Raw genomic sequence first — 20,654 nt, 5'->3', positions numbered from 1 at the left:
CCCACTGTGGTCAAGCTTCTACTGAGATAGCTTCTGCCAAGTCCACCCAAGACCTATTGTTGCCAAACCCAGAAGCTACTCCTCAGTCTTCATATTCCTTTTTACAATCATCAAATATCTAATTTTTAAAATTAGTCATTGGAAAGATCAGGACTGAGGGGAAAGTACATTGTTTCTCTTGGCATCTGCCTTTAGAGAGGCTTAACGCTATTTGCTTCTACTTTAATTTTTTACTAGCCTAAGATCTTTATTTAGTAGTATATACTTCATTTGCATTTTTTAAAAAAGAAAACCAAGGCACACTGAAGACATCACTTGAGCTAGTCAGCAGACATAAAAAGGGAAACAGCAGTTATCCAGTTCCACATGTAAGAAGCCTGAAAGTTGCCACCCCATCCTAACCACGAAAAAGCTGAACAGACTGAAAAGCCAACATCTCTTCTCAGATCCATAAGACAAGGGAGGATGCAAGGCAAACCACTGCCCCCATGATTAAAGAGAAAGACAGGCAAATACAGAGAATAATGGCTTATAAGAGCAGAGACTCACAAGTCAAAACCAGACAGGAAAAACTAAACTTAGTTGACAAATTGCTGGAAGCTCAATATGGACAACTCAGAGTTAAAAACTCCAGGGGTATCCAGTCATTGAGGGGCCCTCACACTTTTCTGAATTTTCCTACAGGAGTTCAACCAAGTTCTTAGTGTTAATATGGGGAAAATCCCCTTATGCTTCTGGCATGTGGAATGAAAAGAAACCTTTTTTTTTTTTTAAAGATTTTGGTTTTTTTAATAAAGATTTTATTTATTTATATGTCTGAGAAAGAGAGAGCACAAGCAGGGGGAGCATCAGGCAGAGGCAGAAGCAGGCTCCCCGCTGAACAAGGAGCCTGATGCAGGACTCGATCTCAGGACCCTGAGATCATGACCTTAGCTGAAGGCAGACACTTAATGGACTGAGCCACCCAGGAGTCCCTAAGATTTTATTTTTAAGTAATCTCCACACCCAGTGTGGGGCTCAAACTCACAACCCTGAGATCAAGAGCCACACACTCCACCGAGCCAGCCAGGTACCCCCAGAAACCATTTAAAAATACACCAGAACACTTTGTTATTCCTAACAAGGCCTGTCCTTGGGGGAAGCTAGTTAAGGAACCTAACCTGCTAGGTATTAGCAGAGCCTAAATGACCTGGGGGAAAGGAAAATACCCAACTCCACTCAACTCTAGCCTTCCATGTGGGAGAAGGAAAATACTCAACTCCAGCCCACTCAACCATCCTCTCCCACCTAAGAGGGAAGAAAAAACATTTCTGAAGCTCATAATCCAGACACGTAGGCTCCCTAAAACATGGAGACCTAATTATAGAACCATAAAATACTTCCTCTCCCCAGATAGCTCACCATATTACCAAAGGCCAATTTATAGTAGTTTCTTTCACCTGGTATATCACATCCAAGAAAAAATTACAAGATATACTAAAAGGCAAACAACAATTTGGAGAGATGAAACAAGCATCAGAACCAGACATGGCAGGGATGTTGGAATTATAGGACCAGAAATTTAAAACAACTATGGTTAACATGCTAAGGGCTCTAATGTATAAAGTAGACAGCATACAAGAACATATGAGCAATATAAGGAGAGAGATGGAAATCCTAAAAAAAGAACCAAAAAGAAATGCTAGAGATTGAAAACACTGTTAACAGAAATTAAGAATGCTTTTGATGTTAGTAAACTAGACACAGCTGAGGAAAGAATCTCTGCACTTGAGGATGAATCAGTAGAACTCTTCAGAACTCTAAGGCAAAGAAAGGCTGGGGGGACAAAAAAAACAATATCCAAGGACTGTGGGACAACTGCAAAAGGTGTAGCATACACATCACAGGAATACCAGAAGAAGAAGAAAGAGAAAGAAACAGAAAAAATATTGGAAACAATAATAACAGAGAAGTTTCCCAAATAAATGACAGACACCAAACCACAGATCCAGGAAGTTCAGAGAACACCGAGCAGAATAAATGCCATGAAAATTACACCTAGACATACAACTTTTAAACTACAGAAAAATCAAAGATAAAGAAAAAATCCTGGTGCACTGGGGTGGCTCAGTCAGTTAAGTGTCTCTCTTTTTTTTTTTTTTTTGTTAAGATTTTATTTATTTATTTGAGAGAGAGAGAGAGACAGCGAGAGAGGGAACACAAGCAGGGGGAATGGGAGAGGGAGAAGCAGGCTTCCCACTGAGCAAGGAGCCCGATGCGGGGCTCGATCCCAGGACCCCGGGATCATGACCTGAGCCGAAGGCAGACGCTTAACGACTGAGCCACCCAGGTGCCCCTAAGTGTCTGACTCTTGATTTCAGCTCAGGTCATGATCTCAGAGTCATGAGATCAAGCCCCACATAGGACTCCATGCTGGGAATGGAGCCTGCTTAAGATTCTTGCTCTCCCTTTTCTTCTTCCCCTCATCCCTCTAAAGAAAAAAATCCTTAAAGAAGCCAGAAGAAAAATACACCCAACCTATACTTCTCAGAAACCATTCAAGCCAGAAGACAGTAGAGTGAAATATTAAAAGTACTGAGAAGAAAACCTACCAAGCTAGAATTCTGAATCCTGCAAAATTACCTTTCAAGAATAAAGGAGAAATAAAGACTTTCTCAGACAAATAAAAAATTAATTTGTTGCCAGTAGACATGCCTTGCAAGAAATGTTAAATGAAGTTCTTTAGAGAAAATGAAAATAATACAGGTCAGAAACTCAGATCCATAAAGAAAAAATGTCTAAGAAGAAAAAAATGAAAGTAAAAGTAAAATAAAAACTTTTACTTTCCTTATTCTTAACTGATTTAACACATAACAGTTTGTTCAAAATAATGTATATCGAAAAAAGTCAAAAGCAGTATAACCGACATGCCAAGAAAGGCGAGAAAATGAGGGCGCCTGGGTGGCTCAGTTGGTTAAGCGACTGCCTTCGGCTCAGGTCATGATCCTGGAGTCCTGGAATTCGAGTCCCGCATTGGGCTCCCTGCTCGGCAGGGAGTCTGCTTCTCCCTCTGACCCTCCCCCCTCTCATGTGCTCTCTCTCATTCTCTCTCTCTCAAATAAATAAATAAAATCTTTAAAAAAAAAAAAAGGCGAGAAAATGAAATCATAAAATACTCAAAACTATAAAACAGAGAAAAAGAGAACCAAAAACAAGAATAACAAGGGCAACAGATAGAAAACAGTAACAAATATAGTAGATATTAATCCAACTAAATCAATAATCACTTTAAATATCAATGATATAAATGCACCAATTGAGAGATAGAGATGGTCAGAGTGGAGGGCGCCTCAGTGGCTCAGTCGTTAAGCGTGGGCCTTCAGCTCAGGTCATGATCCCAGGGTCCTGGGATCGAGGCCCACATAGGGCTCCCTGCTCGGTGAGAAGCCTGCTTCTCTCTCTCTCCCACTTGCCCTGCTCGCGTTCCCTCTCTCACTGTGTCTTTGTCAAATAAATAAAATCTTTTTAAAAAAAGAAAGATTTAAAGGGATGGTCAGAGTGGATCAAAACATACAAGACCCAACTACATGTTGTCTACAAGAAACCCACTTTAAATATAAAGACATGGGACGCCTGGGTGGCTCAGTCGTTAAGCATCTGCCTTCGGCTCAGGTCATGGTCCCAGGGCCCTGGGGTCAACCCCCACATCAGGCTCTCTGCTCAGCAGAAGGCCTGTTTCTCCCTCTCCCACTCCCCCTGCTTGTGTTCCCTCTCTCGCTGTGTCTCTTTCTGTCAAATAAATAAATAAAATCTTTAAATATATATATATAAAGACATATGGATTAACAGTAAATGGATGGCAAAAAATATACATGCTAACACTAAAGAAAGCATGGGAGCTGTATTAATTTCAGACACAGAAGACTTCAAAGAAAAGTTATCAGAGATTAAGAAGGGCATTACATAATGATAAACGAGTCAATTCTCCAAGAAGAATCAATCCTTAATGCATGTGCACCTAACAACGGAATATCAAACTAAACTACATGATACTAAAATTGACAGAAATATAAAGAGAAATAGATGAATCCACTATCATAGTTGGAGACTCTAATATCCCCCTAACAGAAATGGACAGATCCAGCAGGCAGAAAAATCAGTAACGGCATATTGAACTCAACGCTAACAATCAACTAGCCATAATTGACATTTAGAGAATACTTCATCCAACAGTGGAATACACTTTCTTATCAGGTTCACATGGAATATTCACCAAAACAGACCACATTCCAGGCCATTAGACACATCTTAACAAAGTTAAAAGAAATCATACAATGTCTGCTCTAGACAACAACAGAATTTAACTAGAAATCAGTAGTAGAAAAATAATAAGAAAATTCTAAAATACACGGAGATTAAGCAATACATTTCTAACATATGGGTCAAAGAAGAAATCTGAAGAAAAATGTAAAAGACCTTACGCCCTTCCAACTCAAAATGGATCAGTTGTAAATGTAAAACACAAAACTATCAAACTCCTAGAAGGTAACATAGAAGAAACATAAAAGATATAGAAGAAAACCTACATAATCTTGTGTTTGGTGATGACTTTTTAGATACAACACCAAAAGAACAATCTGTGAAAGAAATAACTGATAAGCTGGACTTCATTAAAATTTAAAACTTCTGTTCTGTGAAAGCCAATGCCATGGCATCATTAGAAGACAAGACACAGAATGGGAGAAAATATCTGCAAAAGACCATCTGATAAAGGACTATTGTACAAAATATACAAAGAACTCTTAAAACTCATAACAAGATAACAAACAATCCAATTTAAAAATGGGCCAAAGACTTTAACAGACACTTCAGCAAAGAAATATACAGATGGCAAAGAAGCATATGAAAAAATCTCTATATCGTATGTCATGAGGTAAAACAATAACGGCATACCACTATACACCTATTAGAATGGCCAAAATTCAGAGCACCAAGAATGCTAACCAGAATGTGGAGCAACAGGAACTCTCATTCATTCCTGGTGGGAATGTAAAATGGTAAAACCACTTTGGAAGACAGTTTGGCAGTTTCTTACAAAACTAAGCACACTGTTACTATATATCCAGGAATCATGCTCCCTGGTATTTACCCAAAGGAGTTGAAAACTTAAATCCACAAAAAAACTCTGCACTCAGATGTTTACAGGAGCTGTATTCATAATAGCCAAAACTTGAAAGCCATCAAGACATCCTTCAGTAGGCAGATGGACAAATAAATTGGTGTATCTAGACAATGGAATATTATTCAGCACTAAAAAGAAATGAGCTATCAAGCCATGAAAACACATGGAGAAAATTTAAATGCATGTAACTAAGTGAAAGAGCCAATTTGAAAAAGCTGCATATTATAAGGTCAGACATTCTAACTATATGACATTCTGGAAAGGGCAAAACTATGGAAACCATAAAAAGATCAGCAGTAGACAAAGGGTGGGGAGGCAGGGAGGAGGGAACAGACAGAGCACAGAGGATTTTTAGGGTAGTGAAAATACTCTGTATGATACTATAATGATGGATACACATCATTCATTATACATACATACCCATAGTTCAAGAGTGAACCCAAATGTAAAGCATGGACTTTAGGTAATTATAATGAGTCCACATAGGTTCATCAGTTCTAACAAATGTACCACTCTGGTGGGGGATACTGAAAACAGGGGAATCCATGCATGCGCGGGGGAGGGGGAGTAGGGAGAATATGGGAAATCTCTGTACCTTCCTCTCAATTTTGCTATGAATCTAAAACTGATATTAAAAAAAAAAAAGTCTAAAAAAGAGAGAGAATCAGTCAGACAAGACACTCAAGGCTGAGAGATTGGCCAGCTTAGGCCTGGATAGCAGCTGTATAAATTGAAACACAAAAGACTTCTCAAAAGCTGCACTAAATTAAATCTGTTACTACATCAGTGTACACAAATTATGGGATGCTGCTGCCATATTATTTTGATTTGTATTAATTTGTCTTATTGTACTCCAAATGGACAGTGGGAAAATGCCATTCTGAAGATCCACACACTGATCTACAAACACAAATGGAAGATTTTAAGGCCCATAAAGCCTGCATTATCTCAATTTTGTACTTTACTACTTTCTCCTAAATAAGTTTTAGGAAGATCCCACTGAACTCCATAGCCCATGTGCCACAAGACTTAGTCAAGATGTCCTCCTGTCTGAATGATTATAACTTCCTAGATAGTATTTTGACAATTATTTCTATCCACATACACCCACCCCCAGAAAAAATAATTTCTCCAGCCTTTGACTGCATTTGTGATTACTTCAATTTCCTTTTTTTTTTTTTTGAAGTGAACATAACCTCAAGATTTTATTGTCTTCATATTAAACAAGAGATGAGGCTTAGAACTGGATCACTGACCCTTTTTCTTCTTGCCACCTCCCAGTTTAAAATGTCTTAATGGCCAGCACTGTCTAGATCTGCAGTTGGGCTCAATGCATTCAGGCATCAGCACCATCTCCTTTGTAGTTTTAGCTTTTTCCCAGAAAATATGCTTAGTCTGCCACCATAACCTCTCTGCTTCCTGTAATAAGGCTGATGTGGGGAACAAAGGCAGAAGAAAAAAAATTAAATTTCCTTATAACTTACAACCCACTGACAAGTCCTTGAGACAGGCAGAGTGACCTTCATCTAGGAACTCAACTGCCTTAGTGTTAATACTTTGCTAAGGGCAAAAGGCAATCTTAGCTTAACATTATCCTGACCTCCAGGATCCTAAAAGTCTACTTTAACATATAAAAACCCCTCTGGAAACTTCCTTTATCTCTACCCCCCAAGATATATGTTAGCAATCATCCTCCAAGCATATGGCCCACTGATATACATCTTGAAGGGTCTCATGACTAAGACTTTACTAGACCATAGTAAAGGACGCCTCAAGGTCCTGGAAACCTCACTTCCAAATTCCTTAGAGACTTACACTATCCCTAACCCCTACCCCCAACTTGAAAGTATATAATCGGCCACTCCTCACGACCCCAATGCAGCTCTTTTTGCCCATGGGTCCTGTCCCTGTGCTTTAATAAAACCACCTTTTTGCACAGAAGACATCTCAAGAATTCTTTCTGGACTGTTTGCTCCAAACCCCAACATTTCCACATCAAAGGCCACTTTCCCTGGACATACAAAGAATCTTTGCCCTTTTTGTCACTCTGTGCCCCACTTCTTATAAGAAACGCCACAGTTTTTGGGAATGTTCACCATGTTTGTCTGCTGGGGCACTATTAGCAGGGAAAGTGATTGCTCCCAATTTTTTTCATTGGTTATAGCTCTGCTTTGGTAGAGTAACACTTGAAAATACACAGATATCCAGGAAAAAAATAAAGCAGTATGAAGTATTGAAAGCATAACTGCGCTTTAGTTGGGTCTTAAGTTTCTAATTGTGACAGCAATCATACTTCTCAACAATGTCCACCAGCTCTACAAGCAATGGTAACATTAGCGCATTTTACACAGGACTTGTCAAATACCCACTCTATAAATTCACCCTGTGTTGCATCTGGGTTTTTCAAAAGAATTGAGGCATATCTATAATTCACCATTAGAGTCAGGTTTCTGAAGACTGAGATATGAAACACTGCCAAAATACTGTCAATTTGCTTCTCAAACATTTTTTTTAAAAAAACAGCGCAATTTATTCTTTAAAGCCATTTTATAGATATGGGCAGTCTAGTTAATTTCATAGTGATGTTGGTTGAATATGATACAAAGGAAACAGGTATTTTCCAGGACAATGGGATAGGTAAAGGAAGCTTTAAGAATTCATGGGGGGAAAAAAAAGATAAAACCTAAACTTGTTTTTCAGATGTTTTAAAATTTCCACAAAACCTTTTGTTCAAAAGTTAATTATTTAACTGTGGTACATAAAATATATTGAATGCATTGCCAGGCATCAAGATGGGAAACCCTCTCTCTTATATAATAAAACCATCTTTTCTGGTCCATCTTGGCCCAAGTCCTGGTTGTCTGAGAGCAGACTTCCCTTGAGAGGGCTGAAGTTGTAATAAAAAGCATTGTTTTCATCTACTGGTTTGTATTCTTATTCAATTTCAGTTAGGAAGCCACTTCCAGAGCCACTTCCACATCCTGATCCAGTCAGATCCAAAATAGTCCTCAGAAAGAGGAAAGACATCATTCAAGTTCCGGAATCTTGTCATTGAGGAAGCGTTGAGTGCTTGGAGGGAAGATTCTGCTGGATTCACCCAAAGTAGGCTGAATATCGGTTCCTTTTCAACAGTGCAATTTGCAGAATTACTTCCAGGATTGCAACATACTCACTGGTACCTGGCTCTCTGCGCAGGAGAACCTCTCTCTGGCTCCTGTCCCTGTCTGTGTCTTGGCCCAAACTGTGTTCCCAAGGACCGGAGCTGAGCAAGAGTTGGGTTTCTTCTCCCCCAATTCTTAAGTTTTCATCTTAAGACAGAAATTTGGAAGAAAATAATTCTTCTTTAGTTCTGCAGTCAACAAGCTAATATGCCCCACTTAACTAATCTTACTACATTAATAAATAATAAACCACAGTTACACTTGTCTTAATGGCACATAGGTAGCCTATAATGCAGAAAGAAAAGGCAACTGAACAGCACAATTATAAAAGAAATTAGAAAAAGGCAAATTGTCACCAATAGCCCTGACAAAAGTTGTTATATAACACACAGTTCTTTTTTTAAAAAGGTCTTAACTTGTGGTCCATGACGGGGGTCGGGGAGGAAAGGTCTGGGAGCCTACTAAAAGAAAATTATGTGTATGTATGTGTGTTATTGTGTATTTTTTCTGAGGCAAGATCTCTAAATATACTATAGCCTCCTTCAAATTTTCAAACAAGTTTGTGAACAAAAACTGGTCAAGAACCACTGTTTTGAAGAACTGCCAAAACTTAGAGCTTTAGAAGGAAAATCTATTAGTAGCAGCTCATTTTTATTGAGCACTCACTTTGTGCCAGGGACTAGGATAAGTAACAACATAATTATTTTTATTAATCCTCATAATAATCGTATTATACAAATAACTAAAAAAATCCATGGATAAATTTGTTCATTCATTCACTGTTTGTTGAAAACCAACTACATCTGAGGTACTATCAGTGGAAAAAAACACTAAAAACAAATTCCTTTCCTTGTGGAACCTTCACTCCAGTCAAGGGGAAAAGAAACAAAAAATTAAAGAAAGGAACAGACAGTGATCAGTACACTGATGAAAATAAAAGTGATATCCTAGGGTCTCTGAACAACAGCATGGGCATCCCCAGGGAGTTTAACAGAAAAACAGAATCTTGGGCCCCACACCAGGGGTCTGAATCAAAATGTGCAGTATAACAAAATACCTGGGCATTTCATATGCACATTAAAGTTTAAAAAGCACAATGCTAGGAAATGACTGGGGACTCCTAAGAGTTGTAAGAAAAAGCCTTCCTATGAAAGGGACATTTAAGTTGACACCTGAATGCCAAAAGGAGTCAGCCCTGAGGAAGATCTGGGAGAACACCCCAGGTAGAGAAGAGCTCTTGCAAAAACCCTCAAATGAAAATGGAAATAAGCTTTACATTTTTGAGGGAGAAAACATAAGTTTATGTGGCCAATTTACATAAACAAAATAGAGTATATCATAAGATGAAGTTGGAAAGAAGAGGAAGAACCAGATCCTTCAGAGTCTTATAAACCATGGTAAACAGTGTAGACTTACAAATAGGATTAAGAACAAGTGGGTGTTGATCAATAGCATGACATGATTTTTTAAAAGATTACTTCTATAGAAAATAAGATGGTAGGAATGCAAAATAGAAGCAGAAATGAATGGATTGTACGGTATGTGAGTTATAGCTCAATAAAGTTATTACATATATATTTTTTAAGTAGAAGCAGAGACCAGTTAGGAAACTATAACAACAGTCTAGTTCAAAGATGTCCATAATTTGACCAGTTAGCACTGCAAGTTAAGTAAACTGACCAAGATCATGTGGCCAATAATAGTAGCAGCAACAACTGCTAACCTTTACTAAGCACCTACTAGGTGCCAGGTACTTTTCTAAGTACTTTCCACACATTAACTCATTTAATCTTCACAACCACTCTATGACATAGGTACTACCATTATCTTTAAAGGTGAAGAAACTGAGGCAGAGAGGGGCTAAGTAGGTAACCAGTCCGGGTTCCAATAGTCAGGTAGTGGCAGAGCAAGCATCTGCCCCGACAGGTACAGCAGGGAGGCAGGATGGGCTCTGGAGTCAACTCTCAGTCATGGTAATATTCTCCATGGCAGACTGGGCAGGTGATCACCATTCTAGCCAATGATGTCTGATGCCTAGGGGGAAGTCAGCTTCTGCCAAAGTTTCCCCCAGTGCTCTTTAAAAGGAGACCGGAACAAGAACTCATTCGTTTCTGCCTTTGTGCTTTTTTAAAGATTTATTAGAGGGACAGAGAGAAAGAATGCATGAGCGAGTGCAGGGAGGGGGTGTGTATAAAAGAGAGGGAGAGACAGTCCTAAGCAGACTCTGCAGTGAGCATGGAGCCCAATGGAGGGGCTCAATTACACAACCCTGAGATCAGGACCTGACACGAAACCAAGAGTCAGATGCTTAACCAGCAGCACCCCCCAGGTGCCCCCTGCCTTTGTACTTGAATCTGTCAAATGGGGATACCTGTACTGCTACAAGCATCTTAAGAACGTGAGGGAAAAGGGTGATACGTGGAGGACAATCATAGTCTTGATATATGTTGTGATGGTTAAGTTTATGTGTCGAGGTGACTGAACCATGAGATGCCCATACATTTAGTCAAACATTAGTCTAGATGTATCTGTGAGGGTATTTCTGGATGAGATGAGCATTTGAATCAGTAGACTGAGTAACGCAAACTGCTCTCCCTAATGTGGATGGGCTTCGTCCAATCAGCTAAAGGCCTAAATAGAAGCAAAGGCTGACCCTCCCTGAGTCAGACAGAATTACTGTCTGCCTTTAAGCTGGGACATCGGTTTTCTCCTGTCTTTGCTCTCCAACTGAAATACAGGCTCTTCCTGAGCGTTAGGCCTGCTAGTCTTTAGACTAAAACTACACTATCCGCTCTCCTGGTTCACAGGCCTTCAGACTTGGACTGGAATTACACCACTGACTCTCCTGGGACTCTTGGTCTCCAACTTGCTGACTGCAGATGTTGGGACTTATCAGCCTCCATAATCGTATGAACCAATTCCTTACAATAAACCTCTTTCTCTTTCTAAATGTATATATATTCTACTTGCTGTGTTTTTTTAGAGAATCCTGACTAATAAAGCTTAATTGTATTAACACAGTTTCTATAGAGCTGGAGTGATAATAGCAAAGGGAATATGTGAACTTTGTATTCTTTGGTGCTTTAAATTGGAACAGATTTCTAATTTTACACATAGGTAGATAGTTGAGAATATTTTGAAGATGCTCTTTAGAGACTTAAGCAAAATGGTAGACCAGACTAATTCAGCAGAAGGTAAGCATTTTTCCATTAAGAAATGTTATTTTAGGGGCGCCTGGATGGATCAGTCATGGAGCATATAACTCTTGATCTTGGGGTCATGGGTTCGAGTCCCACGCTGGGTGGAGAGATCACTTAAAAAATTTTTCTAGGGCGCCTGGGTGGCTCAGTTGGTTAAGCGACTGCCTTCGGCTCAGATCATGATCCTGGAGTCCCGGGATCGAGTCCCGCATCGGGCTCCCTGCTCAGCGGGGGGTCTGCTTCCCCCTCTGATCCTCCCCCCTGTCATGTGCTCTCTCTCTCTCTCATTCTCTCTCTCAAATAAATAAATAAAAAAATCTTTAAAAAAAAAAATTTTTCTAAAAATGTTACTTTAAAGGTCTGCTTCATCCTTAAGTTTTTCTAATACTTGAAATTAAATATTTTTTAAACATTTTATTTATTTGACAGAGAGAAAGAGCACAATCAGGGGGAGCGGCAGGCAGAGGGAGAGGGAAAAGCAGGCTTCCCACTGAGCAGGAAGCCTGACACAGGGTTCAATCCCAGGACCCTGGGATCATGACCTGAGCTGAAGGCAGACACCTAACCGACTGAGCCACCCAGGTGCCCGAAGTTAAATATTTTTTGAGAACCCATCTCTAACTTTATACTCAAAATCAGTAAAGATGTGGCTTAATGTGCAGAAACTTTACATATAACTTGTCAGTAAAGTGGGGTTCAGTTCAAAAATCTTCTATAAAGATTTCTCAGCTCAAAAATATCCTATGATTAAAGGAAAGAACTAAAGATATGCAACACAACACACAACCATACAAATATAAAGAGTTTCCAAGGTAACTATCTTTTTGCATTATTCATTCCTAAACGATTGTATATCCAGAATACTCAATACAATGTGATGAATCTGACCACTTCAAGGCAGTATGTGTGTTTACTACAGTAGAATAATCAAAGAAGTTACACAAAATCAACAGACAAGAGGTATTTATATAACCCAGAAAGCTATATGCTTTTAACAGCTTCAAGTTTTCTTTGTAAAACTTAGATTCATTTGAAAATTCATGAGTGGAAAAAAAAAAAAAAGAAAATTCATGAGTGACAGAATTCTGAAAGGTAAAGAAAACTAACACTATGAAGTGCCTACTATGTACTTAGCACACAGCACTTTCTGTACATTATCTTCTCTCAAAAAAATCTGAGGTAGCTATTGTTATTCCTTATAAATGAGGGAACTAAAATAACTTAAAAGGTTAGAAAACTTAAGTGAATGACCAAGCCATGATCTGAAGCTAAGTGACCCAAACCACCAGAATGTCACTCTCATTAAAACAACCATAATACTATCGATAAGTGAGGGCTGTGCTCCCACTTGTCGTAGCCAGGCAACAGAAAATCAAAACACGAACCTCTCTCAGGCCCTCTAATCTGAAGTACTCATGCCTCTTGGAGCAACCACCAACCCCTTCTTCTCCTGGATCTCCATCCTCCTCAAGCCCTGCCAGAGCTCTGCCCTGCCTGCACGCTAGGGTCAGCCTGCCTCTGCTAAGAAACAACACTTCCAAAACACACCAGCAGCAGCTTTTTCTATTAAAAGCCCCAAACCGAAGTGCTAGAGGAAAGAATTCCTCTCCCTCTATAAATCAAAAAGCCCTTATATTTCACATTGTTGGCTTTCAGGGTTTCAACAAACCAGACTTATGTATACCTTTTTGAGCTTTGATGATAAAATACTAATATATTTGGCACTAAATAAGACAATGACCTAGCCCTCAAACATGAAGAGGACACAAAGTTGGGAGACAAATCAATGCTGGATCACAATCCTGATTCAAGAGGATGTTAACATGCTACAAAAATTGGATGAAACTCTCAACATAAAATTTAACTAAGGTGCATTTAAGTTCAAAAGCTTAATTAGACTGAAAAGAATCAATTGAAAACCTATGAAATAAAAGAACTGAATTCAGTCAGCAGCTAAACAATATTTATAAAGCATCTATAAAGCGCAAAGTTCTGTGCTAAAAACTTCTAATACAATCGGGTGTCAGTTGGAAAGACAGTAACTGCACTCAAAATACTGACTGTGTACTGGGAGAGATACAAACAAGTGGATCAACAACTCTAATGAAGTATAGGAAGTAGTAAAGGAAAGATGAGGATGCTCAGAGATCACAGAGCCAAAGCTAGTAACCTAGCCTAGGGAGTTAAGGAAGGATACTCAGAGGAAATGATGTTTCAGTTGAGAGCAAAAGGACAAATGGATGTTAGCCAGTGAAGGGAGGGAGGGACAGAGGAAGAGAATGAGATGCATCAGCCTGTGAGAAGGCTCTAAAACACAAGAGTATGGCACACACTAAAGAAAATGAAACAAGTTCAGTACGGCTGAGATATAAAGTGGAAGGGAATGGGTCAAAAGATGAGATACTAGAGAATTATAAAGGAACCAGGTGACACAGGGCCTTGCAATGATAAGCAAGTGGAATTCAACCTTGAAGACAATAGGAAGCCACTTATGAGTTTTTAAGAACGCAGTAGCTTGATTATGTCCCCTCTTAAGCAAAAAAGAAGGTTACTGGAAAAATATCTTAACAGTTATCTTTCTAACACGCTAGCAATAACCAGTTGGAAAATACAATAGAAAAAAAAAAGGATCCTACTTACAATTACAATAAAAGGTCTAGAATAAAGATGAACAATATTATCTTTGTAAGACTTATATAAAAAATCTCAAAGGCATAAATGAAAATTTGGAAAAAGAGACATAATATTAGAAACACACACAACTTTACCAACACTGCCAATTCTTCAATTCTTCACAGTTTACAGATTAAATACAGTTCCACCAAAAATCCTTAGAAAATTGCAAAGAAGTAATGAGAGGGGCCCTTGCCTACCAGATGTGAAAATAAAGCATTATGATCAAAACATCAATGAATAGGGGCACCTGAGTGGCTCAGTCGGTTAAGCATCCAACTTTTGGTTTCAGCTCAGGTCCTGATCTAGGGGTCCTAAGATCAAGCCCCACCTCAGGCTCTGCACTCAGCGCTGTCGGCTAGGGAGTCTCTCTCCCTCTCCCTCTGCCCTTTCCCCTCTCGCATGTGCAGACACACACATGTGCGTGCTTGCTCGCTCTCACTCTCTCTCTCTCACTCTCAATCTCAAATAAATCTTAAAAAAAAAAATAGAGTACTAAAAAAAAGTCTTCATGGCATAATTTAATATATAATAAAAGAGGCATATTAAATCTTATCACTGTTCTTTTGTCACCTTACATTTTTGTTATTCATCTTGTCTGTTCCTCTCAACTAGACTACAGGCTACAAGAGGATAGGTTGTCTGTTCAATTCACTATATACCTAACACATACAATGCCTGACATATGATAGGCACATCATAAGTATTTGTTGAATAAATAAATTAAGCAATGGGAGACAACAGATTATTGAACAAGCGACATTTGGACCACTGGGAGACAATAGAAAAAATTAGATTATCCCTTCATAGTACATACCTAAATAAATTCCAGGTGGTTTTAAAATATAACTATTAAATACAAACAAGAAACTACACAAGAATATTTATTTAGTATATTAGTCTGCAAACTATGGCCTACAGGCCAAATTCAGCCATACTCATTAGTTTATGTATTGTCTATGACAGTTTTCACACTATAATACCAGAGCTGAGTAGTTGCAACAAAGACCATATGGCCTGCAAGGTCAAAAATATTTGTTATCTACTCCTTTACAAAAAGAAAAAAGAGCGCCTGGGTGGCTCAGTTGGTTAAGCGACTGCCTTCGGCTCAGGTCCTGATCCTGGAGTCCCTGGATCGAGTCCCGCTTCGGGCTCCCTGCTCGGCAGGGAGTCTGCTTCGTCCTCTGACCCTATCCCCTCTCATGTGTTCTCTCTCTCTCATTCTCTCTCTCTCAAATAAATAAATAAAATCTTAAAAGAAAGAAAAAAGTTTGCCAATGTCTGATCTGTTCTCCTAATAGGTGTGGACTTTCTAAGCCCAATCCTGTCTGGACATCACAATCACCTGTGAAACTCAGACTTAATGAATCCCAATTAAATGCCAGTAGGAATGGATCAAAAACCTAAATGTAAAAAACTATAAAATGCTTAGAAGAAAACATAATTATAAATCTTTATGACTTTATATTAGGCAATGATTCCTAGAAATGACACCAAAAAGCAACTGAAGATAAAATAAATTGAACTTCATCAAAATTAAAACTTTTATACAAAGAATATTATCAAGAAAGTGAAAAAACCATCCACAGAAAGAGGAAAATATTTGCAAATCACGTATCTGCTATGGAACTTGGCTCCAGAATATATAAATTCTTACAACTCAATTTTATAACCCAATTTTTTAAATAGGCAAAGGATTTGAATAGACACAGATATATGAATGGTCTGTAAATACATGAAAAGATGTTCAGTATGAGTAGTCGATAGGGAAATGTAAATCAAAACCACAATACGATACCACTTCACACCCACTAGGAGAGTGAAGATCAAAATGACAATAATAAGTGTTGAAGAGGATATGGAGAAATTTGAACCTTCAGATATTACTGGTGGGAATGTAAAATAGTGCAGGTACTTTGGAAAACAGTAACAGTTCCTCAAAAAGTTAGAGTTAGGACATGACCCAGCAATTCTACTCCTAAGTATACACCCAGGAGAAATGAAAACACACGTCCACACAAAAATGTATACACAAATGTTCATGGCAGCATTATTCGTATTAGCCAAAAAGTGGAAACAAGCCAAAAGTCCATCAACTGATGAAAAAAATATGGTATATCCATCAATACAGCCATAAGAAGGAATGAAGTACTGATACATACTACAACTTGGATAAACCTCAAAAACATTATGCTAAGTGAAAGAAGTCAAGAGAAGACCACGTGTTTTATGGTTCCATTTATATGAAATGTCAGTAGGCAAATCCATATAGACATAAAGTGAATTACTGGTTGCCAAGGGCTGGGGGGTGTGGAGAAGGGGGTAGGAGGGGAATAGGTAGTGACTGCTAACAAGTATTAGATGGTGGTGATAGCTCCACAATTTTGTAAATATGCTAAATATACTGAATTGTATATTTTAACAGGGTGAATTTTATGGAATATGAATTGTATAATTTTTTAATTAAAAAGTTCTAAAAAAATTCCAATAGGAATATTCCCAATACATACATATTAAAAAAAAAAAAAAAAACTTGTATCCAGTGTAATGTAAAGAACATCTCCCAATAAGCCCCACAACCCAATTTTAAAAGGGACAGAAGTGGGGTGCCTGGGTGGCTCAGTTGTTAAGTGTCTGCCTTCGGCTCAGGTCGTGATCCCAGGGTCCTGGGATCAAGCCCCGCACTGGGCTCCTGCTCCGCGGGAGGCCTGCTTCTCCCTCTCCCACTCCCCCTGCTTGTGTTCCCTCTCTTGCTAATGTCTCTCTCTCTCTCTCTGTCAAATAAATAAAATCTTTAAAAAAAAAAAAAGGGGACAGAAGTGGGGCACCTGGGTGGCTCAGCTGGTTAAGCGGCTGACTCGATTTCAGCTCAGGCCATGATCTCAGGGCCATGAGATCAAGCCCCACATCAGGCTCCATGCTCACTGCAGAGTCTGCTTGAGATTCTGTCTCCCCTGCCCCTCCCTCAACCCGCGCTCTCACTCTCTCTAATAAATAAAAGCTTTAAAATAAATAAGTAAATAAATAATAAAAAGGACAGAAGAGTATCAACAGGCACTTGACAAAAGAAGATATATGAACGGTAATAAACACATGAAAAATTGCTCAACATCTTTAGACATTACGTAGATGCAAATTTTTTTTTAAGTTTTTTTTTTTAAGCTAGCTCTACACCCAACATGGGGCTCAAACTTACAACCCCAAGATCAAGAGTCACATGGTCTACCAACTGAGCTAGCCAGGTGCCCCAGTATATGCAATTTTAAGCCACAATAAGATACCATTTCCATTCACTCAAATGGTTAAAATTTAAAACCTTGACAACCCCAATTGTTGGTAAAGATACATAGCACATACGCCTGGGTGGCTCAGTTGGTTAAGCGACTGCCTTCGGCTCAGGTCGTGATCCTGGAGTCCCGGGATCGAGTCCCACATCAGGCTCCCTGCTCGGCGGGGAGTCTGCTTTCCCTCTGACCCTCCCTTCCTCATGTGCTCTCTCTCTCATTCTCTCTCTCTCAAATAAATAAATAAAATCTTTAAAAAAAAAAAAAGATACATAGCACATAGAACATTCATACATTATTGAGAGTATGAAGAAATAAGATCACTTTAGACAACAGTTTGGCAATTTCTTATAAAGTTAAGCTACACTCTCTATATGAACTAGAAATGCCATTCCTAGGTATATACCCAAGAGAAATGAAAACATATCCAAAAATAATTAATATAAGATTGTAGCAGCTGGAAACAACTCAAATGTCTATTGAAAGGAGAATGGAGGGCGCCTGGGTGGCTCAGTTGGTTAAGCGACTGCCTTCGGCTCAGGTCATGATCCTGGAGTCCCAGGATCGAGTCCCACATCGGGCTCCCTGCTCAGCAGAGAGCCTGCTTCTCCCTCTAACCCTCCTCCCTCTCATGCTCTCTGTCTCTCATTCTCTCTCTCGCAAATAAATAATCTTAAAAAAAAAAATTAAAAAAAAAAAGAAAGGAGAATGGGTAAACAAATTGTGGTATGTGCATATAAAGGAATACTACTCAACAAAAATTAACTCATGTGATTTCATGTTTTAGCAGTTTATCTGAAAAACATGTAAAGTCAAGGAAACCAGACACAAACAAATATATACTATATAATTCCATTTATGAATTCCAAGAACAGATAAAAGCACTGTGATAGAAAAATTAATCTATGGCAAAATTAATCTATGGTGATAGAAATCAGAACACAGATCACCTTTATAGGATATAAAAATGAATAAAAGGGCAGAATGAACTTTCTAGGGTGATGGAAACGTTATCAGAAGTCGGCAAGCTATAGACCATGGGTGAAATCCAGCTCACTGCCTGTTTTTATAAATAAAAGTTTTACTGGAACACAGCCATGTTCATTTATATATTATCTATGGCTGCTTTTGCACAACAAGGGCAAGAAAAAAATGTGATAGAAACCCTACAGCCCACAAAGCATAAAATATTTACTATCTGACCCTTTACAGGGTAAGTATGTCAACCCCTATTCTGTATCTTCACTGAGTACAAGTAACAGTGAATACATTTACTAAAACTCATTGAATACATGTAAGATCTGTACATTTCACTCTAGGTAAATTTTACTTCACTTTTTTAAAAATCCCAACATATTTTTTTGAGGAAATTCCTAAACTGATTCTCAAATTTATATAGCAATGCACAGGACCTAGAATAGCCTACACCAGTGCTATACAAAAGAAATATAATGTGAACATATATAATTTAAATTTTTCTAAGAGCTACATTTTTTAAAAAGTTTTTTAAGGGTGTCTGGGTGGCCTAGTCGGTTAAGCATCTGCCTTCAGCTCAGGTCATGATGCCGGGGTCCTGGGATCCAGTCCCACATCAGGCTCTCTGCTCAGTGGGGAGTCAGCTTCTCCCTCTGCCCCTCCCCCTGCATCTTGTGCTCTCTCCCTCTCTCTCCTTCTCTCTCAAAAATAAATTTTAAAAATCTTCAAAAAAATAAAATAAAAAGGTTTTTCAAAAACATGAAATAATTTTAATCATGTATTTTATTTAATCCAACATATCCAAAATATTATTTCAACCGTTAGATAATTTTTCATAGATCTTTTGCATTTCTGCACACCTGTGAGTAGAGGCAGACAGCTTTTGTTCTAGAGTCTTTTAATAATAGTTGTTACTGTCTAGTATAATAATGTCTCCCTACAGGTCAAAAGCTAAGATTTGTTTGCAATACCCTTATAAAAGATAGGGTTTCCTAAGCTCAGGGTTCCTCAATTGTGAAACAAAATCACGGAGTATGCTGGCATCCACCTGGGCCAACCTCTGCATCACCCCCATGGGGCTTGAGGGGCAAGGGGAATGGAGGCAGACATGATACATCACCTGCTAGGCCATGAGTAATAAAATTCTTTGTCTCTGACCCAGGGTTTCACATCTTCTGCCAACATTCATGAAATCCTGACAAGCTAACATGATTCTTGCAAGCAGGATAAAATCTCAGATCCTTCACAGTTCTTGACATCAAGAACTGTAATCAACATGTACTCAGATTTTTACATTTTTAAATGTTATCTTTTTCATATTTTTTTCAGTATGTATTTTGCACTTAGACTATATCTCAATTTGGATGCTAAATTTTCACTGGAAATATTTAATATGTACTTAGGCTTCACAAAATCTACAGTCGAGAAAGTAGATTCATATTCCTGAGTTGTTCCAAGAATATTTATGTTAATAAAGAGGAAAGCTATGTAAGTATGAAGGCAGGAGATATGTGAGAAATCTCAGTACGTTCTGCTCAATTTTGCTGTGAACCTAAAACTGCTCTAAAAATAAAGTCTTTTTGGGCACCTGGGTAGCTCAGTTGTTAGGCGTCTGCCTTCAGCTCGGGTCATGATCCCAGGGTCCTGGGATCAAGCCCCACATCGGGCTCCCTACTCAGCGGAGGGCCTGCTTCTCCTTTTCCTACTCCCCCTACTTGTGTTCCCTCTCTTGCTGTTTCTCTCTCTGTCAAATAAATAAATAAAATCTTTATTTTATTTTTTTTTAAGTCTTTAAAAAAAAACATTTTCCAATATCTGAATCAGGTATCCTTTTTAAAATTTGTATTTAACTAAAATTAAATAAAATTTAAGATTTACTTCCCTAGTCACATTAGCCATATTTCAAGCACTCAATGTCCACGTGTGGCTAGTGGCTGTGACACCAGACAGCTTACTTAGGTCTAATCAATCTTGAAAAAGAGTGAAGTTGGAGGACTCAAACAGATAGATATTAAAATTATAAAGCTAAAGAATTAGGGTACTGTGATATCAGCACAAAAACAGACCTAAGGAAAAAAAAAGAAACCCATATATATATATATTGAGCAACTATTTTATATATTTATATATGTTATTATTATATTTTATATATTTATATATAAATACATAAATATGTATTTTTTATATATTTTTATATATC

At 38.4% G+C, this 20,654-nt stretch overlaps 1 protein-coding gene across 3 annotated transcripts in view; it reads right to left on the bottom strand.

Annotated features, from left to right (window-relative positions):
• The window catches only part of AFG1L (AFG1 like ATPase), a 233,769-nt gene that overhangs the window by 197,373 nt on the left and 15,742 nt on the right, over positions 1-20,654 (bottom strand). Inside the window, exon 3 of one of the 3 annotated variants that reach the window (XM_081828769.1) lies at positions 8,335-8,469. The exons of 1 other annotated variant lie outside the window; for it this stretch is intronic. In XM_081828769.1, the coding sequence (XP_081684895.1) occupies positions 8,335-8,469 (135 nt within the window). The remainder of the gene's footprint in view (positions 1-8,334; positions 8,470-20,654) is intronic. One more of the 3 variants, XM_031023890.2, reaches the window with a different exon arrangement.

The sequence above is a fragment of the Leptonychotes weddellii genome, chromosome 8, assembly GCF_054177405.1.
Source record: "Leptonychotes weddellii isolate Sample4059 chromosome 8, ASM5417740v2, whole genome shotgun sequence".
Taxonomy (NCBI): domain Eukaryota; kingdom Metazoa; phylum Chordata; class Mammalia; order Carnivora; family Phocidae; genus Leptonychotes; species Leptonychotes weddellii.
This window is presented reverse-complemented; position numbering and strand designations above follow the sequence as displayed.